Raw genomic sequence first — 24,423 nt, 5'->3', positions numbered from 1 at the left:
TTAGAAAAAACATAGTCATGTGGGTTCTAGTTAGATTCATCTTGAAATCTACTTTCAAATATCAATTTTTTTTTTTTTTTTATAATTTTAACAAAAGTATAAAGCCAAAGTAATGCATTGACAAGCGTAAAATTCCTCATGGTGTAATAAAAAAAGACGAAGGAAGTATAAAGAATAAGACTCTGTTCACTTCACCTTAAAAAAAATAATATTCAGTAAAAAAAATAATTTCAATTCAGTAAAAATAAGTTTAGTTCAATAAAATTAATTTCAGTTTAGTAAAAATATATTCAGTTTAGTAAAAATCAGTAATTGTAAGAATAAATATAATAGAGAATCAGTAAAAATAATTTCAGTTCAGCAAAAATAATTTCAGTTCAGTAAAATTAATTTTAGCTTAATAAAAATAATTTAAGTTCAGCAAAAAAAATTTAATTTCATTAAAAATATTTTCAGTTCAGCAAAAATAAGGTGAAGTGAACGGGGCCTAATTGTGAAGATTTTATCATCAAAAGGTGTTGTGTGAGATCGGACTCACTATGAGTCCAATTTATAGTGACAACATCAAAATTTGACTTTTTCATATCAGATTTTAACTCTTTTATCTAATATTTTAACATTTTTATCATTTTAATTTCAGAATTTTTTTATATCAGATTTTGACATTTTAATACCAAATTTTGAGTTATTTAAATCTGATATCTGAATTTCAATATCTGATAATAACTTTTTAATATATGATATCAATATTTTCGTATATGATAATAACAATTTAATATCTGATATAAATAATGCAATATTTGATATAGCCTTTTTAAAATTTAATATTTGATATCAAGAGTGTTTTATCTATTATTTGTATGTGGTTAGCCACACCATTAGTGGTTGATGTGACGACTTCACAACAAGCTAAGTAATTGAGTAATATGGTTATGACAATAACCATTCAAACGAGGTTACTACAATTGAAAAATGAGATTTTTTTTTTAACAAGCAAGTCAAAAATTTCTTTTAATATAATTGTCAAATTAAAAGAAGAGTGATTACTCGAACTAACAAATCAGGTTACAATTTTTTTGTTTGTTTGATGTTATTAGTATAATGACTTACTAGTAAAATAAATCTTCATTCTCTCTTCTCAGCCAATCGCCACATTAATTACCTTGTCTCTCTTTTTAAATATGACAATATTTTCTCAATAAGATTCACTTTTCTTAATTTATTTCTTAACTCTATATGGGAAGAACAAATAGATTCAAAAGGAGTATGTGATAAGAAGACTAAAAAATACTCTGTAGTAAACTTTTACTAACAAAAAAAAAAATAAAAAAAATAAAAAAATTAATTGAGTTTTTCATATTGGACAACTAGCTAGTTTCTCGATTGAAATTTTATTTTTCTGATTCAAAATTCAAATCGGATTCCTAGTTGGACTGACCCACTTCAATTGAATAATAATTTGATCTCAAAATTGGAAGGGTTGGGAACTCTTGATGTGATGTCAAATTTTATTTGGGAGTCCTATTGTAATCTTCATTAAAATCATTAAAAATTAAGAGGCCTTTCTTTGCGCACGAGATATATGTAAGATAATTAATGTATGAAGTAATACATTGATATTTAGAGGATGATAAAAATTATGGAAAAAAAAATGAAAATATGAAGTATTAATTTATACAAATTTTATTGAAAATTTCCCCGGAACTTACACTTAGGAGAAAATCCATTATCGTATAATATAATACGTACAACGAACATATTAAGGAATCACACAAAAAAAAAAAAGAAAAAAGTGAAATATTAATCATATTTATACAGATTTCATTGAAAATTTCCTCTCAAGCAACTTACAGCGGAGAAAATTTGTTACTATGTAATATAATAGACGAACATATTAAGGAATCATACGATAATATACATGTTGCGCTATTTACATTAGCCACGTAGTGCACCAAGATGACACAATCCCTAATTCACAAATAAAGTACTAATCCACTAGATTAACTAATAGCATATTTAAGGATAATCTATATCATCATCATAACTAGGTAGTTAAAAAATGATTATTGGCAACCAAATTATATAATTAAACACTAAACAAAATCCCTAATCATAAAAGTCAACAGCACAATTAAATAACACATCCACATCACACTCACTCATTCATAGTCTTATCACGTTTATTATTTTTAGTAGTCTTGTAGTACAACCCCCCCAATTTGCTTACAAGAAGCCAAGAATATAGAATTAATTCCAATTTTAGTACACTATTGGTAATACCTAAAAAAGCAACCTATCTACTACCCCTTCCTAAAGGGTAAAATTGTTGTAATAATTTTTTTTCTATTTTCATACAGTATCATTCATATAATTTAATTAAAGTACCTACTTTAATTTTTTTTAATATATTTTATACTATATACGTAAGTTGTATTTATTTTACATATAATTTCTATATATATCAACCAATAAAAAACGTTGTATTCTTTCTCACACGTCTCACCCCTTTGGCCGGTGCCCCTCTTCTTCTTCTACTTTCTCTCTCTTCATTTTTTCCTCTTCTTCAAAAATCAAAATCTCCATTGTTGTTAATTCAATCTCTTCTTTTACCTAACTTTCTCTCTCTAATCCATTTTCTTCATCTTCTCACGAATTTCCATGTCTAACAATCATTGTATCCAACACTGTAATAACAAAACCACTGTTATTATCATTATCACAAAAACTCTGTTTTAGGGAGAGAAAATCATAACAAAAATTAAATCAAAATCAAGCGATTATTTCCGAGTTTGAGAATCTGGGTATTGATTATTTTTTCTGGGTATTTGATTTCTGTAGTTCTTTTGAAATTTAATCAGCAAAAATGCTTGATCTCAACATTGGTGTAGCTAACAATACTAACAACAATAACTCCATGAATAAAGAGGAGAGAGAAATCTCCATGAAAGACGAAGGTTCAGCAACTAATACTGAGCTCTCCGGAACTTCCTCGGCTTCTTCCCTCGTCAACGCCTCCGCCGACAAGTCTCCGATCTCCGGCGCCGGCGAGTTTGACTTCTTCTCAAAGAAACGAACCGAAGAAGTTTCTCCGGTTGTAACTCGGCAACTTTTTCCGATGAATGAGGCTGATCACGGTGGGTTAAATGGCGGAAGTGATAGCAGAGCCGGTGACGGAAGCCGAGGAATGGAGCTTCTTAGGCTCGGATCATCGTCTTCGATGATCCGAACCACGCAAAATCAAAGTAATGTTAATAATAATCAGTGGCTGAATCTTTCGGTATTAGGTTCGGGTTCAGGTTCGGGTTCGGGTGTAGGTCCGGAGCAACAGAATAATGCTAAACAACAGGTTAGGAGAAGTAGGAGGGGACCCAGGTCAAGGAGTTCTCAATATAGAGGTGTCACGTTTTACCGGAGAACCGGCAGATGGGAGTCACATATTTGGTAATTTTATAAAATTATTATTTTAATTATTTCTTGTAATATTATAATTTGAATTATTTTTGTGTATTTTACTATGGGTTGTCTGACATTTTTTTGTGTGGTAATTTTTTTTTTTTTTTTTTGTTACAGGGATTGTGGGAAACAAGTGTATTTGGGTGAGTTTAATAATTTATGATTATATAATTTTGCATTGATTGAGATTTAATTTGTTTTGGTTAAAGTTTTTCTAATTTTTTTCTTGGAATTTGCATGGCATTTTTCAGGTGGATTTGACACTGCTCATGCTGCTGCTAGGTACTTAATCTATGAATTTTAATCTAAATCTTTAGAATTGCGTATATCAAAATCGTTAAAATTTCGGATATTAAGACCTTTAGGATTGCGTGTATAAGAATCGTTAAAATTTGCGTGTATCCCGGCCTTTAGGATGCGTACATCAAAACCGTATGATTTTTAGCGTATTTTTTTTATCGAATTCCAGGGCATATGATAGGGCAGCAATTAAATTCAGAGGAGTTGATGCTGATATAAATTTTACCATTGCTGATTATGAAGATGATATGAAACAGGTAAAGTTTCAAACCAAATTAATTTAACACAACCTTAATTATTAAATGTAGCTGTTTAATTAGTGATAGTTTCATGATTGATCATTGATAATTAATGTACCATATGATTATGGACTTGTGATTAACAGCAGATGAAAAACTTAAGCAAGGAAGAATTTGTGCACATCCTTCGGCGTCAAAGCACCGGCTTCTCCAGGGGAAGTTCGAGGTATAGAGGCGTGACACTTCACAAATGTGGCCGGTGGGAAGCTAGAATGGGACAATTCCTTGGCAAGAAGTAAGGCACATAAAATTTGGCATACAATAAATGCTCCTAATTATACGTATAAATGTATTTTAACTCTTTGATTGTCATGATTTGCATCGGTTTAGATTGCGTTTTTTGCATGTTAATTTGTAGTTAGACAGCCCAAGGTATTAGTAGTAGCAGTAGATTAGTGTTAATAGTAGTAAGAGGGTATAATCACAATAATAATGTGAAAAGGGTATATAAGAGGAAGATAATTGAGGAACCTAGTGTTTATCAGTGGGCGCGGTTATGCTTGGTTGCAGGTATATATATCTTGGCTTATTCGACAGCGAAGTAGAAGCCGCGAGGTCCTTTTATGACCATAAATTTTTACAAAACTCCTTGAAACTCTGATTTTTCGAGTTTTGTGTGTTTGATCGATTAACACGCAATGCCCTATGGTGGTGCAGGGCTTATGATAAGGCTGCTATACAATGTAATGGGAGGGAAGCAGTCACCAATTTTGATCCTAGCTCGTATGATGGCCAGATACCGATAATGCAAGCTAACAACGAGGGTATATTTCTTTTTAAAGTTATGTTCGTTTAGTAATACATGATCAATTGTTCTTGATTCCAAAGGGATCAAGATTTTGTTTACTTTTGGTGTTTGATTGAGTGGAATCAATGTTTGCTTTTGGCAGGTGATGGGCAAAATCTGGACCTGAATCTTGGAATATCGATCACCATAGACGGTCCTAAAGGAAACAACGATAAGGGTCCTGGAGAATCACATACTCATCATCCACCACTTCACCTTGCCAACGGAAAATGGCCTGTGGTAAGAAACACAAGTCTCGATATCTAATTGATGCGTTTCAGAGAATAAGAAATATCCCTTTGAGACAATTCAGTTCTCGATTCTTTGAATACTCCACTATAATTGAATTCAATGTTATTAATGGACTTAATCGCGTTATCTTGACAGAATGGGGGTTACTTTACTCCTGGTGCACCTCCGCTCTATGGTCAGCCATTGCCATCGAGACAATCTACTAATATGTTGTCTGGTTTACCACCAGGTCGGTCTGCCATTTATGAGGTACATCTAGTTTGTTTATTCATCAATTCGATTCTTAGCTTATGCTGTTTGGCCTATGTTGACGATATACTATAAGAACATACACGCAAGAGAAGCTGTTATTGTTCAAATTTAATCAAACAAACATAAAATAAACTTGCATGCAGTAGGGGGAAGATCAATTGGTTAAACTTTTGTTAATCCGCCTTAAGTTACAATTCAGTGCTGGCCTAATAGGTAGTATGCAGATGTAATTCTGCCAAGGACATGAAAATCTACTTTGTATGTGTATATAAAGTTTAGTATGACCTTTGAACACTTCAAAATTGAAGCTAGTTTCTCTGCAATTGTTAATGCACGTTAAGAATTTTACTTTGCACTATGATCATGCTTAAGATTTTGTTCATTGGATTCCCATTTTAGAATTTTGATCACGAATTTTCTAGGACTTATTTTACAGTTTGATTTTCTGATATGTGATTGGAACTTAAACTTCAAGCTATTATCACTAACTTGCATTGAAATCAATTTTAGCAGGACCGCGTTGGTGATCAACAAAAGCTAGAGGCAATGGCAGCCTCGGCAAGATTACCAAACTGGGCATGGTACATGCAAAACCAAGGTCAAGGAGGAAGTGGAGGTGGAGTTGGTGGTACTGCAAACCAAGTCCAACAGTTTTCAACTGCAGCATCATCAGGATTCTCATCATTATCTACCACCACCACTTCTTCGGCCAGTTATCCTTTTGCCAACTTACAAAACGACTTTCACAACAATAATAATCAGGGTCGCAGTAGATGACACAAGGCCACCGCCTTTGACAGGTTTTTTCCAATGCCACTTCATCAACATTTCTCAGATGAAATGGCATGGGTAGCAAAAGCTATGGAAGCTGAACATAATATATATAAATACGAATGAATACTTATATTGATAGTTATATATAGAAGTTCGATTTAAATTTTTCCAAGTGTATATCACAAGTTTGTGACGGGCATAATTTGTGCATATAAATTTGCTGCAGGAGCAAGACTAATCTGTATCTATGATACAATTGCAAATTGATGAAATTACAACCAACTAAGAGCTTAATTATTCAGCCCCTCTTTCCCCTTTTTTCTTCAATATTTGTGATTCCATATTCTTTATAAAGTTGAAGGTGATTCAGTGATTGAGCACAGAAGTTGCATGATTCTTGTGATATTTCCAAAGTAGTAATTTTTGTGACAAAGTAACTTTGCTTCTGAATGTTGTCATCTAATATTGGTGGCTTAGGCTTTCAATGACGACATTGTATTGTCACGCAAGCTGCAAGATTTTGTGAAGATTAGATTCTTTTTGCCAGTTAGATAGAGATAGTGTTTGAATTCATGAGACTTTGCATTCAAAAAGTGTACATTACAGGAATTATTACAGTCTAATGTAGATATTAAGAGCTTTTTGTTGTGTAAAGATTGAAGTGCATAAAGTTTTTATCCAAACGAGATTTGATCGTAAGTTTTGGATGAATTGTTTGATTAAGGACTCTACTAACGAATTAAATCTTTGGCATATACGCTACTCATTTTGAGCTCAATTTGAAAATTGATTTAGGTTAACTTAATCAATAGAATGGAATATATTATATTGTGGGTAAGCAATATTATTGAAATTAGTTTGACAACCTCTCTCCAAGATCTCAACCAACCTATCTTATTCTATCCTTTTTCCCTCCAATTAGTTCCTTTTGCAAATTCAAAATTAAAATAAGTATGGAGTATAAGGTAACTATTTTTACCGAATTGAAATACGATCACTCCGTACTTAACTACAATAGCCTTTTACTATTTTATCTTGAGGAGATGCAATCCATAAATTGTTAGTATTATTTGTTAATCGTGCCTCCACTTAGGCGAGGGCATCTACAAAAGATACACTTGTTTAAGCGGAGGAGCAATATACGGTTTCAATTTCAAAGTGAGAGAAAATATGAAAAAACAATGGAGGGGAGAGAGCGATGAGTGAAATGGCAATGGCGTGGTGGGTGAAGGGTGGCCGATATTGGAATAGGGAGAGAAGGGAAGGAGAGGGAAATGAAGAAAGGAATAAAAATATCATTTGATATTGTATGCAGTTTGAGTAATATTTTAAGATAAATATTCTTTCATTTGATTAAAGTAATACTAGTTTGTACTCATGATAATGCAAAACATTTGTATTACGGAGTATGTGGAATATTACTATAATACGAAGTAATCTATAGATATTTTGGATATAAATGCAAAAACTTCAGTCCTATTTCATCTTCCCAATTATTGGCTTATTGCAACTCATGTGGTGAAATTTTGAAAACTTACGTACATTGTTTAAATTACATATAGACCTTTACACTATTAATCTACTTTTCTTTGACTGTTTATTACAATATACTCCGTATATTACGTCAATACTATCTTGTGGATCGGTTGGATTTTTCTTAACATATATAAGTACATTAAAATTAGGACTTTTTGTGAGAAAATACCTAATAAAACCTAAATTTTGTGAGGAATTATCTAATAAAAAAAAATGTTGTAAGAAACTACTTAATAAGAGGTAAAATATTGTAAGATACTACTTTTGACCGAATTTCCACCGTTGACTAAATTTTACGGCGTTGATCCACCTTAAAACACCCCCGAAACCACTGTGAGGGTTGGTTTTCAAGGTGGTAAGGTTATTTTCCGGGTGATTGGAGGACATTCCGAGTTGGTGAGGGTAGATTAGTGCTTTGGGATGGTGGTTTTTGGGGGTTAGAGGTGGTGGTTTTGGGGTTGAAAGGTGGTTTAGGTGTGGTGGAGGCGATTTCAAGCAAGTTGTGTTAATTTTGGGAATGAAAGCGGTGATTTCCAGAGTGTTTTTAGGTTAGTCAATGGTGGAATCTGGTATAGGTAGTACTTTACAATATTTTACCTTTTATGAGGTAGTTTTTTACAACATTTTGCCTTTATTAAGTAGTTAATTACAACATTTTCTTATTAGGTAGTTTTTGACAAAAAGTCCTAAAAATCATCAACTCATTATAATTTTTCTATTAAATAAAATTATTAATGCCTAAATTTGGTTAATAGGAATTTCAATATTTATGCATGAGGAATTATATATACAAACACATTTTTATGTTATATCTTACTTCGTATTAGATTTGTTCTAATTTTTAAATTCATGATTGACTTTTATAATTTTTGCGTACATTAGAGATCATGGAAATGTAAAATTGAAATGTAAATATCTATATATACATGGATTTTTCTAAATAAAAAAATTACATGGATTTAAAAAGGAAATTTTACGAATAACTACCTATTTAAATCTTTGTTTTGAAAACAACTACCTTTTAATTTTTTTTTAAAACAACTACCATAAACTTGTAAAAAGTTAGAGTAGCACTACCACTTTTAAAATTCCGGCAAGAATCTCCGGTGAGTGGGGCCCACATTCGTCCTTTTCCTCCAATTTTTGACTTGGACTTGAACCCTAATTTTAAAATTTATGTATATTATGAATTGGACATGATTTTATTCGTAAATACCTTGCAAATACATGGCTAACAACCAATTAATAAACCCTAATGTGAATAAATCCGTTCAATATACCCAAAAAGCCAAAAATTGCAAAACCCTAATTTCCCCAATTTCCCAATTACGAACCCAAATTAATATATAAAACTATGAAATTACTTGATTTGATGTTGTTGCCGGAATTTGGGCTTATAAAACTATAAAACTATATCAAAATTGGAGGAAAAGGACGAATGTGGGCCCCACTCACCGGAGATTCTTGCCGGAATTTTAAAAGTGGTAGTGCTACTCTAACTTTTTACAAGTTTGTGGTAGTTGTTTTAAATTTTTTTTTTAAAAGGTAGTTGTTTTCAAAACAGAGAGTTAAATAGGTAGTTGTTCGCAAAATTTCCATTTAAAAATTAAAAATGTGGGTATTTTTTTTTTCAGGCAAAAAATGTGGGTATTAATAGTAATACACATTTAAATTTATCTATAAAGATCCCAAATATATTTTTAAAAAATAAAATAAAGTTCCCAAATAATAATTTTTTTCAATTACTTATATTTTGGTGAGAATAAGTGGTCAACATATAGCTATGTATGTAATCAAGACTACTTTCCCCCTTCATTAATATCAGACGTAAATAGAATGAGAAATAAAAAATAACATTTTAAAGGTGTAAGTATATCATTTAAAAGTGATTTTATCATCCAAAAACTGATTATATTATTTGCAATGTAAATGTATCATTCAAAAAAGTGATTGTATCATTAAAAAACGTATCAAGCAGTAATTATATCATTCGAAAGATAATTATATCATCCAAAATATGATTATATCATCTGACTAAATTATTTAAAATACGACTATATCATTCAAAATATCATCTGAAACAATAAGTCTTGTGTAAAGCGGGTGTACGTCAATTTTATTGTAAGACGGTCAATTTGAGAGTAACTTTAACTATTTTTTTTATAGTAATTTTATCTTCTTAAAGGGTAACTTTTAATTTGTCGTTGGTTTGAATTTTATTTTAATGAGTAATTTCTTAGATTCATGATTGCATATTATAAAAGCTAATATGATTAATCTAATACATTTTAAATTTTTTATAAGATAAAATTTATTAATAGAAAAATAATAACTTTTGCAATATAAAGGGTAACTTTAACCCATTTTACATTAAATAACGTAAACCTGCCTTTTGGGAGAATTTGTGCATCTAAAAATGTGATTATATCATCCAAAATATGATTATATTATTTGAGGGTGTCAAAGATTGGGTCTACAATAATTTTGTGTAGACCGAGTCTATACAAGACCTTCTAATATAGTAATATACAAAGTATATTATAGTAAAAATGTTTTCCATATATATAGATCTTACTAGTTTAAGTCCCATGCAACACACGGTTTTGACTTAACCTAATTATGAATTATAATGTCAATAACAATAAATTTTTAAAAAAATCAATTTTTTTTTAATTGAAACAAATACTTGAACTTCTTTTTTTTAAAAAAAAACTAATTGAATTTCATATTATATTGATATCAAAAATTATTGATCATTAAACATTTAAAAAAAACGCAATTTTAATGATTATAGGGTTTTTTTTTTTTTTTTTTTGAATCAATTATTGGGTTTTATATAAGAATGAAATTTTATGTTAGTTATAACCCGTGCAATGTACTTATATATATGTCCCTATTTTATTGGCATATTTTGACCGGCTCAATATTTTATAGCATACTTAATTTGATCGGCAAAATGTTTTATACAAATTTAATAGACTAATTTTTGTGACAATTAAAAATCAATTTTTTTATTTTATTTATTTTATTTTTTTTTTAGTTATTGAATTGTAGTGTCATTATTATAAATAAATCAACAATATGTAATAAAGGCTAAAGTGTCAATCCTGATTGTAGCAAAAAAAACTTTGAAAGAAAAAAATACGATGTAGAATGATACAGAATATAGGAGTACATTATTCTAATATATATATATATATATATATTAACTTATACGTAATATATGTTTGTTTATTAAATATCTATTATATAAAATGTTTCGGGGTTTTCTGATGTCCTGCGGGAGTGTTACAATTCCGAGACTGGAACCGGACGCCTGTACCTGCAAAATAACGGAGACTCCTGAGAGCTCCGCCTCCAACGGTCAAGTTAGTACCTGATTAAGGAGTAATTAATGCGGAAAATAAAGTAATAAGGTCTCTCTAGGTGAGAGAGTTTAATGTTGGTAATCTGCTTTGTTAGCGAGATCAGCCGGTTATTAGTGTGTTCCGTAACGTTTCTGTTCTGTTCCGTTCTTCAGGTGAGATTAATTGCTTGATCGCTTGATTGCTTTTAATGAGGATTAATTAAGTATTTATAGTCTTGAGAAGCGTGCCACTCTCTAGGTTTAGGGTAAACCTAGGGCTGACCGGGCCTCTAAACAGGATTGGGCCTTGTTGGCCGGTTTTCCCATTTGGCATGGGTGGACACGTGGCGTGTCACAATTGGTCCGTAGAGGACGTATCTGTGATTGACACGTGGCAGGCTCCTATTGGCCTACGTGAAGGACACGTGGCGGAACCTGGTTGGTCCACTTGTCAGACGGTGATTGGTGGATAAAAATCCCCTAATCATTTGCCCCTCACAGGTGGCACGTGACTGGTCACGTGTCACCTGTGACAGGTGCCGCACGGTGACAGGCGACGGCCTGCTACAGGTGTCACCTTGCAAATGGCCGAGAGATTTTCCCGCCAATTTTGAATTTGGAAGCGACCCTTCGCCTTCTCACTTTGCCTATATAAGGAAGTGCCGACTTCGGTCATTTTCACATTTGAGAACTTTGCGAGAACATTCGGACCCCTGAACTTGCTCTGACATTTCGGACCTTTTCTGCCTACCGCCTGTTCTGACAAGCCGACTGCACCGGATTTCCAGAACTTCATCAACCGTCACTCGTTCAGGTAACTCAGTTCTCTTACTCTTAATTTTCTTTTTATTTTTTGAAATGGCACCACAGAAGCACACGACACGACCTAAGTTAGTGATCAGCCGGTCACCGGGGACGGCTGAATCTAGGACTAGGAGTGCCGCCTGCCCTTTTCTGGACCCATCTTTGCCCTTTATACAAAGTCCGACTGTATCTGTGTCTATGCAGAACGTGATGGCCAGAACGAAAAAGACTGCTATGATCTCAAACTCGGACGGCTCCTCCCAAAGGGTGCTCATTAGTGAAACATCTGACCAGGCGCCAGATGTAGAAGTGAAGCAAAGCGGCTTGACAGCCGGCAGTTCTGAGGGAGGGGTCAAGGTGGTCCCTTCCCATTTCACCATTGATATGTCTAATTTTCCTCCTGCTCCTTCTAAGGGAGAGGAGGCGGGCCCCTCTGGGAGAGGGGAGGAGTCGTCCTCTTCGGAATCGTCAGAGGACGAGTCCGAGTCCAGCTCTTCTGGCCACGCTTCTCCAGGCTCAGAAGAAAGAAACAGCCGCCTACAAGAGGCGAGGCTTTCTCATGCAGTTGAGAAGGGGGACAATTGGGCGGAGCCGTCCGCCTCTTACAGAGAGGAAAACACCCCCTACTACTGCACGGTACCCCGGGGCCGGATCGCAACCATGCAAGACAAAGTGGAGAGCTTTATAGCTAACCACAGAATGGGCCCCGAATTTTTACTGTTCGTGCCGGATCCAGAAGACACTGTCGTCTGGCCGGCTGGTACCAGCTATGATGACGGCTGCTTTGGCTGCTATGTGGCGGCCATCAAAGCTGGACTGCGCTTCCCATTACATCCGGCTGTTCAGCGGATTTTAGATGGGTATGATTTGGGGTTATGGCAGTTAGCCCCCAACTCTTGGGTAAACGTACTCGGCTATGTGGCCGGGTGCGAAATGTACGGGGTGGAGCCAAGCTTTGAGGCTTTCGCCCACATGAACTATCTCAGCCGGACCCCTAAGTCGGGAGGTACCGGCTGGTATCAATTAACAAGCCATAGGGGCTACCTCATGACGAGAGGTAAGGCGAACAAATGGAAGGATTGGCGGAACACCTTCCTCATTATCGAGGGTTCAGACACGGAGCTGAACAAACGCTTTAACAAGTGGAATAGGGATCCGCCTCTTCTCGCAGGCGGCCGCAGCATGCCGCCTGTTCCCCCAAAGGCTAAAAAAGAGATCCTAGACAAAAGACTCTTCAAAGTAGAGACTAGGGTGAACTCTACTTCAGGGGTACGAGAGCAAGTACCCCTGAACTGCGTCCCGAGCTTCAAGTGGCTCTATGATGAGTACTTTTTGGCCGCCTGTGGCCTCAGCAGTCGGTGCTCTAGAGGTAGCCGGCCTGTCAAATACTCTGTTTTTTCACGCTTGATGCAGCCGGCCCTCAGGGGCTTGACTTGGTAGAGGTAGCCAAGTCCATGATCAAAGTAGTTCCTCCATCTGAAAGGGAGGCGGTCAAGGGTGCCGGCACCCTTGACCTTGATGGGATTGCAGGGGTCCTTGCTGAGGTATACTTTTTGAGTATTTGAATTCCAGGACGCCTGTTATCTTTTTTGTTTGGAAACTGACGCCTGTTTTTTTATGTACTTAGGCCCTGCTCCGAGTTAACGGCCTTCGCAAGCCGCTTGATCGGAAGAACAAAGAGGTAAAGGCTGCAAAAGCTATGGCCGCCTCTAACTGTGATAAGGCAATGTTTCAAATTGCCCAAAATGAAGTACTGACCATTGATATTCTTTATTATCAGGCGCAAGCTACCGCCGCTGTTCGGGCTCAGTTAGAGGCGGCCCAGAAGAAGAATGACGATCTGGAGGCGACCATCACAAATCTTAAGGCCGAGCTGAAACCTCTTCGCCAAAAAATGTACTCTTACGAAGCCATGGAGAAATCCTTGGCCAGCGTAAAAGAACGCCTGGTGAGCCAAGAGAAGAGTCTTACCCAAGAGCTCTCGGAAAAGGCCGAGCAAGAGAAGAAAGAGCTCGTCCGGGAGATGATGGAAGACTCCGCTCAAATCCAGCGCATGACCTGGGGCCGCCTGTTCCCCAATGCCGACTTTGCCTCTTGGGAAAGAACGTACCGCCAGTGTTCGGAAACATATAATCAAGAGATCTTGGCGGCTGCTGAAGAAGAGGCATCAAAAAAGGATGCAGCTGATGCCGAGTCCAGCAAGAAGAGTGCTGACCAGGCGGCAGCTGCTAATACTGAACTGCCCCCTTCTTAAGCTTAATGTATTTTTTCCACGGCCTGCGTGCCGTTTGCTTTGTATTTACCCAGCCAGGGGGCCGGGGCTTTGAATATTTTGCAGGTCTTTAATGACCGGCTTATTTTTAATGAATTTTTGTTTTGCTTCAAATTTGTCTAAGTATTCCATATCTAATATCCATTGTTCACTAGACCGATTGTTGTACATGGCCGAACGTTGCAGACAGGTACAAATAGTTAGTACGCCGCCTATGCCCCTGGACGACTGGTTGTCTGTTTCCAGGATAGACGATCAGTCGGCCATTTATTCAATCGGTATTCGAACTATTTTGTCTGGATCCTTTTTAGGCAGGCGTGCCTGTCTTTTTGTAATTTTAACCAAGTAGGAAAGTGGTCTGACCAAGTAAATAGAGTATTACCTAGTCGCCAAGGAATTAAGTAAGTAGGATAACAAGCGGCGGGTACCGGTTGTTTCCCTTTATTGCCAATGTTGGCTTTTAACTCGTAATTTGTTAACCTAGCAAGAGTAGTGGTTGAGAGTCCCTGTTTGTTAAAAACAGGCGGACGACTCATACCTTTTAGGCTCCATACTAAGTTTGAGTGACTGTTAAGTTAACATAGGAGTTACTTAGTCGCCGTCACTTTTGTTTGAGAAGTAGAGGTACCAGGCGGCGTAGGCCGGCTAGACCCCTTGATTCGCCAATGTTTGTTGGCTATTAACTCAATAGGTACCCCCTGCATTTATCCCAAGTAATACAGGCGGTCATCTGACTCAGATGTCAACTGCTACCACTGGTTTGGTTAGTGATAGAGTTATCCTTGTCTCAAAAACGGCTACGTGGTTGCCCTTGGGGACAGTCGTATAGGTGCCGTGTAATTAGTTTATAGAACAATGTTCCACCCAAAAGGGGGCTGCTCTCTGCGACGAATTTCATCCGGAGGGATGCCGTCGGACGCCTGGTATGATGTTGGGACAGGTCGTATTAGTTTTGTAGATTTGATCAGTTGGCTTGGCGCCTGGTCTGATCATTCGGCCGGTGGCCTTGGTAAGTTCTTGGTGAACGTAGGTGCTAAGTAAAAGAAGGGTAGCCGCCTGTTAGGCACAGGGTCGGCCAGGCCCTAATCTTTTTAGCTAAGTATTGTGAGTAAAATACTCAATGGAGAGTAGCCGACTGTAAAGGTACAGACGGCATGCCCCTCTGAAGATAGAGTGAAAAACTCAATGGAGAGTAGCCGACTGTAAAGGTACAGACAGCATGCCCCTCGTAATACAAAATTGAATAGTAAGTGCAAGCTTTATTAAGTAGCTCTTTACTTTACATCATTCAGAAGAAATATTTTTTAAGATTATCTACATTCCAAGTTCGAGGCAACGGTTGTCCGTCTGGTGTTTCCAGACGGTAGGTACCGTCCCTGACTTCCTCATAGATTCGGTAGGGTCCTTCCCAGTTGGGAGTTAGTTTGCCAGACTCATTAGCCCTACCAACTGCTTCCATTTTTCTAAGTACAAAGTCCCCTACTTTGAGTGGACGCCTGTGTACTTTTTTGTTGTATGATCTAGTCATTCTCAGGCGATAGATCTCATGGCGCAAGACAGCATTGCCCCTCTTTTCAGGAAGTGAGTCTAATGCCAGGCGCATGGCTTCCCAGTTTGCCTCTTCGTCATATAACATTACTCGAAGAGTCGGCTCATAGTGTTCTATTGGAAGAACAGCTTCCGCACCGTAAGTTAGGAGGAATGGAGTTTCTCCAGTCGCCCCTTTTTCAGTCGTCCTAATGGCCCAGAGAACATGTGGTAGTTCATCCGCCCATAGGCCGCCTGCTCGTTCAATCTTTTTCTTGATACCGTCTGAGATGATTTTATTAAAGGCTTCTACCTGGTCGTTTGCTTGTGGACGGCCGACAGATGCAAAGTAGTTTGCAATTCCTTGGTCACCCAACCAGCTTTTGAGAACATGCGTCTCAAATTGGGGACCATTAGCAAAAACCATAGACATGGGAACCCCGAACCGAGTGATGACATTTTTCCAAATGAATGAAATTACATCTTTCGTTTTGATTCCCTTTACAGCCTCCGCCTCTACCCATTTAGTGAAGTAGTCAACGGCAACAAGTATGTACCTTCTGCCGCCTGTAGCAGGCGTATATGGACCCAGAATGTCCATTCCCCACTTAGAAAACGGTAGTGGGCTGTGAATGGTAGTGAGGTCAGTAGCCGGACGGTGAATTAGTTTGCCAAACCTTTGGCACTTGTCACATTTTTTCACCATCTCCATTGCATCTGCTTCCAAAGTAGGCCAAAAGTAGCCCTGCCGCCTTGCCCTTTGAGCAAGCATCCTACCACCTATATGAGAAGCACAGTAACCAGAGTGAAGATCATCTAGTATCTCTCGTCCCTTTTCTGGAGTAACACACTTTAAGAAGGGTTGAAGGTACCCCCTCTTGTGAAGTTCTCCCTTAATCATTTCAAAACAGGTGGCTCGTTTTTTCAGTGCTGCCGCCTGTTGAGGATCATCCGGTAGTGTACCGTCTGTCAGATATGCCCTGATTGAATCCATCCAGGTTGAGCTTCTGTCTAGGATTCCAATAGGGTTTTCCTCGATGCTTCTCTTCTCCATTACTTCCCAAAAAACAGTTCGAGGAGTATCAGAGGAGGCGGATGATGCTAATTTTGACAGTGCATCCGCCTGGTTGTTTTCTGATCTCGGCACTTGGATCAGATGGAAATCCTCAAGGGAGCCGACTGCTTGTCGGACCGCCTGTAAATACTTGATCATGGCCGGATGGGTTGCTTCGTATTCGCCATTGTACTGACTCACTATCAATTGTGAATCGGAACAGGCGTCTATTTTTCTTGCCCCTGCCGCCTTGGACATGCGGATCCCGGCTAGTAAAGCTTCATATTCTGCCTCATTGTTTGAAGCCTGAAAACTGAAGCGTAGAGCATACTCGAACCTGTCGCCCTCTGGCGACTGACATATGACGCCTGCTCCACAACCATTTGAAGTATAGCTTCCGTCCACATATACCTTCCATACTTGGTCTGAAACTTGAGAGTCAGGAGGACGAGTCATCTCTACAATAAAGTCAGCAAAGGCTTGCCCCTTCACTGCTTTTCTAGGCTCGAAAGTAACTTCGAGGCTCTGTATTTCTATGGCCCATTTGATCATTCGGCCTCACGACTCCATGATGGTCAGCGGCCGCTTGATAGGTTGGTCTGTATACACGACGACTGTTTGTGCCAAAAAGTAGGGCTTCAATTTTTTAACAGCCATGAAGAGTGCAAGACCAAATTTCTCCACTATGGGATACCTCAAATCGGCATTTTTCAGTACGTGACTGACAAAGTAGACCGGGTGCTGACAGCCGTCCCTTTCAGCAAGGAGAACAGCGCTTAACGCATGATCAGAGACGGCCAGGTACATGTAGAGAACCTCTTTGGGCAAAGGGCTGACCAGCCTCGGCAAGGAATGCAAGTGAACTTTTAATTTCTGGAAGGCGGCCTCAGCATCCGGCCCCCATTCAAACCTTGCCTTTTTCTTAATTGCCTGGAAAAAGTATAGGCATTTGTCGCCTGATCGGCTTAGAAATCTTCCCAAGGCCGCCAGACAACCTGTTAACTTCTGAACCTCTCGGATGGTACGAGGCGACTGCATGTCAATGACCGCCTGCACCTTCTCAGGGTTCGCTTCTATTCCTCTCTGATTGATAAGGAATCCGAGAAATTTCCCAGACTCAACTCCAAATACACATTTCTTGGGATTGAGCATGACATGGTGCCGCCTGAGTGTGGCGAAAGTTTCTCGGAGGTCCGTCAGATGATCTTTCTGAAGTTTAGTCTTGACAATCATATCATCAATATATGCCTCGACGTTTCTCCCAATCTGATCAAAGAACACAGTGTTTATCATTCGTTGGAAGGTAGCCGGGGCATTCTTAAGACCAAACGACATGACCGTGTAACAGTATAACCCCTGATCAGTGACGAAGGCCGTCTTCTCCTGATCTTTCTTCCATAAGGGAATTTGATGGAAACCAGAATAGGCGTCCATGAAACTCATCAAGGCAAGGCTGGCTGTTGAGTCGACCAGGTTATCAATTTTAGGCAGAGGGTAACTGTCTTTGGGGCACGCCTTGTTTAAGTCTGTGTAGTCTACACACATTCGCCAGGTGCCATTCGGCTTTTTAACAAGCACCACATTTGCAACCCAGTCTGGGAAGTAACATTGCCGAATGAACCCTGCATCAAGTAATTTTTTAACTTCGGCGGCTGCCGCCTGACTTCTTTCTTCGCCATGGTTCCGCTTCTTTTGCCGTACCGGCTTCTTTTTCGGATCCACAGCGAGTTTATGTACCGCCAGATCAGGACTAATGCCTGGCATTTCATGGACTTCGAATGCAAAGATGTCCTTGTATTCTTTCAATAGGTTGTGAAAGTCGTCACCCAGGACACTAAGAGTTTTTGTATTCTTTTTCTGGGCCGGCTGTTTAGAGGAATCAGCCGCCCAGACCTCTTTTCTTTTCTCATCTTTGTTAGACGACTGTTTCTGTCGTCCTTCTCTTTTGTCGAACCTTTTCCCGTCCGACTGTTTTATCGTACACAGATCAGTCGCCTGTATATAGGCTTCTGCTTCAATCAAGGCCTCTTGAAGAGTCGCCACCCTTTTTCGAACCAAATCAAATTTGAAGGTAGACCCGTCTTTGAGACCTCTAAAAAAGTCTGTATAAGCTACCTCATCCGGTAACCCTTGAATCTGTATTCTCATCAGGTTAAACCGCCTGATGTAAGAACGAAGCCCCTCCTTCTCGCCCTGCTGAATTGTTCCCAAATCAAGGGTCGTTTTCTTCGCAGGGATGTTCATGGCGAAATTGGAGGCAAATAAGTAAGCAAGCGTCCTGAAGCTATTTACACAACCAGTCGGCAGGTTGCCGAACCAATGCTGTGCGATTCCTTTGAGAGTCGCTGGGAAACACTTGCACCAAGTGGGATCATCCAACCCTTGAAGGTACATCAGGTTGGTGAATGCCATCAGATGGTCTTCTGGGTTAGTAGTGCCGTCATAGGCGCCTACTAGTACATTTTTCACTTTGGCCGGCTGAGCGGCTTCAGTAATTTCCTTGGAGAAGGCCGACGGCTGTTCACCAAGTCTAAGCAACCGTAGCTGCCAGTCCATAGGTTGGACGTTTTTTGCTGCAGGTCCACCAAAGGGAGGTGGCTGCATAAAATACTGTTGTTGCGGCACAAATGGTAAGTTTGGTACCGCGTGGGCACTATGAAAGCCGGACTGACGGGAGGTGCCGCCTGACTGACTCTCATGGTACGACTGAGTATGCCTCATCGAGGCATTTCGCAAACTGTCTTGAAAGTCTGAAGTAGAAGCCGACTCTGACAATCGGTCACTCTTCTTCTGCTCTAGCAGTAGCCGAGCATCTGTGAATGTTTGCTTTGACCCGTCCGCCTGAATATGACGAACCGGTTTCCTATTTCCTGTAGGATAACGGAATTTTGTGAAATCAAGGGCAGGTGGCTCCCGCTTCCTAGATTTAGGATGAGGAGTCGCCTCTTGCCCTTGACCTGACTTCCTCTTCTGTGAAGTGGAGGGTTTCTTGGCCGACTGCTCCTTGACTGAAGCAGGCGGCTTCTTGTTGATCAACTCTTGAATCTCTCCCTTGAAGTCCCTCATGAAGGTCATGAGTTCGTTCCTTGTGATGGGAGCAGACCCATCAGTCGGCTGTTGCCGAGCAGGCGGTGCGCCTGCTGGCTCGCTTCCTGTTAGAAGATGCTCGCGTTCCCTCCTTTCGGTATGACGGGTACGTCGGGCCCTTAGGGTCCCGTCTGGAGCTGTATGAGTTTCAACTTCAAATTCACTTTCCCCACAGACGGCGCCAAATGTTTCGGGGTTTTCTGATGTCCTGCGGGAGAGTTACAATTCCGAGACTGGAACCGGACGCCTGTACCTGCAAAATAACGGAGACTCCTGAGAGCTCCGCCTCCAACGGTCAAGTTAGTACCTGATTAAGGAGTAATTAATGCGGAAAATAAAGTAATAAGGTCTCTCTAGGTGAGAGAGTTTAATGTTGGTAATCTGCTTTGTTAGCGAGATCAGCCGGTTATTAGTGTGTTCCGTAACGTTTCTGTTCTGTTTCGTTCTTCAGGTGAGATTAATTGCTTGATCGCTTGATTGCTTTTAATGAGGATTAATTAAGTATTTATAGTCTTGAGAAGCGTGCCACTCTCTAGGTTTAGGGTAAACCTAGGGCTGACCGGGCCTCTAAACAGGATTGGGCCTTGTTGGCCGGTTTTCCCATTTGGCATGGGTGGACACGTGGCGTGTCACAATTGGTCCGTAGAGGACGTATCTGTGATTGACACGTGGCAGGCTCCTATTGGCCTACGTGAAGGACACGTGGCGGAACCTGGTTGGTCCACTTGTCAGACGGTGATTGGTGGATAAAAATCCCCTAATCATAAAAGATATGTTAAAATATTTTCATTGAATGCGTATAGAATATACTTCGTGTTTAGTTGCCAAATTAAAAGTTAAATAATATGGGATATATAAATTAATACTCATGAATATTTGTAAATTAAAAAAAAAAAAAAAAGTAAAAGTGACGGGAAAACTTTTAATCAGAATCTAACAAATGTCATATTAGGTTCGCTTTTAGTATTATGTTATTGATTGATGATAGTATCTAGGAAAAATAATAATTATGATGTATGTCTAATGATATTTTAAGATAGAAAGTGTCGATATTAGAATAGTATCTTATAAGATACGAGTAAATTAAGGGGTTTACTTTCAAAAAAAAGAAATTACACTTTAATGTGTTTAAGAAATCTTGTTCCTACGCGATTCTATGTTGTATTATACGAGTAAATTAAGGGGTTTACTTTCAAAAAAAAGAAATTACACTTTAATGTGTTTAAGAAATCTTGTTCCTACGCGATTCTATGTTGTATTGTATAAATAGTGTATTAATAATCAATAATATAATGCGTAATAAAAAGTTAAGTATTAAGTCCTTCCTCAAAACTTGTCACACTCCCTTATTATTAAACGTAAATTTAAATAGAATTAATGGAAGTAATTTAGAAAAATAAGTTTTCTGACAAGAGCTCACAAAGTCACAATTGATTATCTATTATCTTGTTTGCTATAGTGAAGCAATGTGTGCCGACTTGACAAGTAGTTTTAAATGTACTTAACTAATAATAATAATAATAATAATAATAATAATAATAATAATAATAATAATAATAAACACTTATTACACTAGTATACTCATTACTCACATAATACAGCATATGCCCAACCAACAATTTTCTGTGGTGTTAGATTCTCTACAGTTGGCTCCTTGTCCACGCCCTCTGTGATGGAAATTTTTTTCATTATCACCACATGATTTATTATTGATGGAAAATGTTTTCATTATATAATAATTAGCGCCAAAAAAAAAAATTAAAATGCTCCATCTAGTTCCAATGAATATCTTTTTGTACTGTTCATTCAACCGTTGTTGAGAAAAAACATTTAAATTTATTATCATTGATTAATTTTGAAAAAAAAATAAATAAATTACTCAATACAATTAAATTTAGACATTAAGTGACATAAAAAGTGACCCAAAACAATAGACCAAAAGGAGTAACAAACTAGTTGAAAAACAATCGACATAAATGGAAAATAAGATGATTACGCGATTCCTTAATTTCTTCTTAATTTGTTGGTCAATAAGAATCAAATAGGTAACATCCTAGCTTGCAACCCAATTTTTCTATAGTTAATTGAACATTTTTGGTTCAATACTCATAAATATAACAATAGTTTTTCTATATAATACACCAGACATATGCAATAGTATAATGGTACTAACAATTTGTGATTCCAATCACCTTGTTGCCTAACTATATGAATTTCAATTAGCTTTGGATCCACGTAAAAGGTGAAATCTACCATTACCCTTATAAAACAATTATATTTAATGTCTCATGAGTGAAACGTTTATAATCCTGATTAAGGCCAGTCCATTCATAAGTCAATTAAAACGAGAATAATAAGGATAAAAATTCTTACATATGTTAGATAATGAGAGTTCAGGTTTCGCACTGACCACCGGCCATCGTTAGAGTAGATTATAGTGGTCATCATCATCATATATAATTTAAGTGGCTACAAGCTAGTGAGAAACATTTCCATTTCATAAACATTATGAAAATTTCCAAAAAGACTAATAAAAAGACAGGTAATGACAAAATCAAATTCATGATGAAAAGGAGATGCATGAAACACATGCTAGTAGGATGTCACTCTCATTGTTACTGTTTCGAAAGCTTTCCTTGCATGTTACACAAATTATACTTACTCTTTTGCAAGTTGTGAGTCATGTCTTCTTAATTTAACCTAAAGGGGGCCAAGCTTTCCTTGCATCAATTTTCATGCCCATAGTAGTTGATTGGTTGATTAATATGAGATTGGGCCATCCAACAAAGGAGAGCCCACCCCTACTTATTTACGAAGCCCAAGAGAGAAGCATAAGATAGTGCTATTAAACGCAAGATTTGGTAGTTTTATGGCACCTTTTTTTTTTTTTTTGAAACCTTATGGCACATTATTAGACTGAACCCTACAATTTTTTTTTTCAAGATTTAAGTCAATTGATAAACAGTCTGTCTACTTTGTGGTTGGCTGCACCCAAAATGACTGGTGTGATTGTGCGCCATATCACCACTTAATAAGAGAACATAATCGTTATATTGTACTTAGGGCTGTTCAGAGTACGGTTTTAGACCGCACTAAACCACAATTTTGCGGTTTGGTGCGGTTTGCGGTTTGAAAATTGCGGTACGGGTTTTGAACATGATCAAACCGCGCTTTGCGGTTTGGTGCGGTTTCTAAAAAAAATTAGACCGCACCGCAAACCGCACTTTAATGTATTTTGGGGTTTTTATACTATATTTTTATTAAAAAAAATAAGAAGTAAAATATATGAGCTAATCTTTGACTATTAGCTAATTAAAGGTTAAAATAAGAGTTTAATATTTGAAATATAAATTAATAATCTCAAAATAAAATAAACGAAATTTTCACCATATACCCCTGAGTTATTTTTTTATTCACCATATATCTATTTTTTTTTCAAATTCATAATATACACTTGAGTTTTAAAAAATTGTCACCAAATGCTTTTAATGACTAACGGCAGTTAACTCCGTTAATCATTAAGGCTAATTATGCCACGTGGTGGCATATGATTGGTTGTTTATTAAATTAGTGAATTAATTATTTTTTTAAAAAAACTTTTAAAAAAAAAAATAAAAAAAATTAGCCACCACTCAAACTCCCCTTTTCTACTGCTACCAGCAGCCAGCCTCTCCTTGGTGACTGGCGAGCGCTGTTCGTCATCAGCAATCGGTGAACACCCTCCTTTCGCCGGTGCCATATCCTTCCCCCGCCGGCAACCACAACAACCTCAACCCTAACGCCCATCCCCAAAAACTCCAAAATACTCTCACTCCTTTTGCACGAGCATCGCCGCTTCCCCTACTTCGGCGCCAACGTCGGACACTAACCCTACTTGCTTCCTCCACTCGTAATCGGCTTCGTGCCTCGTCCCCGGACCGTTGCCCTCTCCCTCTTCCCCTTAAACCACCTCGAAACCCTAAAACAAACATCTAGAGTTTCGATTTTGGCTTTTAGGGTTTCAAGATGGTGGTTTTAAGGGGGGAAAGTGGGTGGAGATGGTAGGGGGAGGGGCGAATTCGCTTCGCCGGTGCAAGGGATGGGGTTAGGGCATCGGTCGGGCGCCGGCATGAGGGGAGCGAGGTGTTTTCGAGGGGAGGGAGGGGTTTTTGTGTGCGGGGAAGGTGTTCTGGGAAGAAGAAGGGGCGGCGACGACATGGGATAAGGGGAAGGAGAGTGACCACCGGCGCCGAAGAATGTGTTGGTTGCTGGTGGGTGGTGGGGGTAAGGTGCTGGGTTGGCGTGGGAGTGGTGATACGGTGGGAGAGTGGCTGGGTTGGGTTTTTTTAATATTTTTTTTACTTTTTTTGTTAAATAATCTAATAATAAAAATGAACCAATTATAATATGCCACGTGGCATAATTAGCCTTAATGACTAACGGCAGTTAAGGGTATTTGGTGACAATTTTTTGAAAATCAAGTGTATATTGTGAATTTGAAAAAAAATTTGGATATATGGTGAATAAAAAAATAACTCAGGGGTATATGGTGAAAAATCCGTAAAATAAAAGTTTTGTTTTACAAAAAATAATTATAATTTTTAAATAATACGGTTAAACCGTAAAACGCATTGCACCAAACCGTATTTTGCGGTGCGATTTGGTTAGAAGTGCAGTTTGAAAAAAAATACAAACCGCAAT

The 24,423-nt window shown here is 38.0% G+C and overlaps 1 protein-coding gene across 7 annotated transcripts; it reads left to right on the top strand.

Moving 5' to 3' along the window:
• Positions 1 to 2,480: 2,480 nt before the first annotated feature.
• LOC110710297 (AP2-like ethylene-responsive transcription factor TOE3) lies at positions 2,481 to 6,418 on the top strand. 7 transcript variants are annotated; one of them, XM_021888576.1, is made up of 10 exons: positions 2,481 to 3,441; positions 3,571 to 3,596; positions 3,705 to 3,735; positions 3,923 to 4,010; positions 4,142 to 4,287; positions 4,563 to 4,607; positions 4,710 to 4,816; positions 4,943 to 5,079; positions 5,227 to 5,340; positions 5,854 to 6,418. In XM_021888576.1, the coding sequence occupies exons 1-10, from the start codon at positions 2,864 to 2,866 to the stop codon at positions 6,118 to 6,120; spliced, it is 1,539 nt and encodes a 512-aa protein (XP_021744268.1). In that variant the 5' UTR covers positions 2,481 to 2,863; the 3' UTR covers positions 6,121 to 6,418. The 7 variants fall into 7 exon arrangements, with proteins under 7 accessions (XP_021744268.1, XP_021744267.1, XP_021744266.1 ...); XM_021888575.1 differs by having other exon boundaries at positions 4,139 to 4,287; positions 5,857 to 6,418; XM_021888574.1 differs by having other exon boundaries at positions 4,139 to 4,287.
• The last annotated feature ends 18,005 nt before the right edge of the window (positions 6,419 to 24,423 follow it).

The sequence above is a fragment of the Chenopodium quinoa genome, unplaced genomic scaffold (assembly GCF_001683475.1).
Source record: "Chenopodium quinoa cultivar QQ74 unplaced genomic scaffold, ASM168347v1, whole genome shotgun sequence".
In the NCBI taxonomy this organism is placed as follows: domain Eukaryota; kingdom Viridiplantae; phylum Streptophyta; class Magnoliopsida; order Caryophyllales; family Amaranthaceae; genus Chenopodium; species Chenopodium quinoa.
This window is presented reverse-complemented; position numbering and strand designations above follow the sequence as displayed.

What these genes read in the sequence shown, in the direction of transcription:
- LOC110710297 (XM_021888574.1), top strand. Translation starts at nt 2,864, where the DNA reads ATGCTTGATCTCAACATTGGTGTAGCTAACAATACTAACAACAATAAC. An exon ending in TGGGAAACAAGTGTATTTGG is followed by an intron (nt 3,597 to 3,704) that starts GTGAGTTTAATA and finishes GGCATTTTTCAG; the next exon opens with GTGGATTTGACACTGCTCAT. An exon ending in AATGCAAGCTAACAACGAGG is followed by an intron (nt 4,817 to 4,942) that starts GTATATTTCTTT and finishes TGCTTTTGGCAG; the next exon opens with GTGATGGGCAAAATCTGGAC.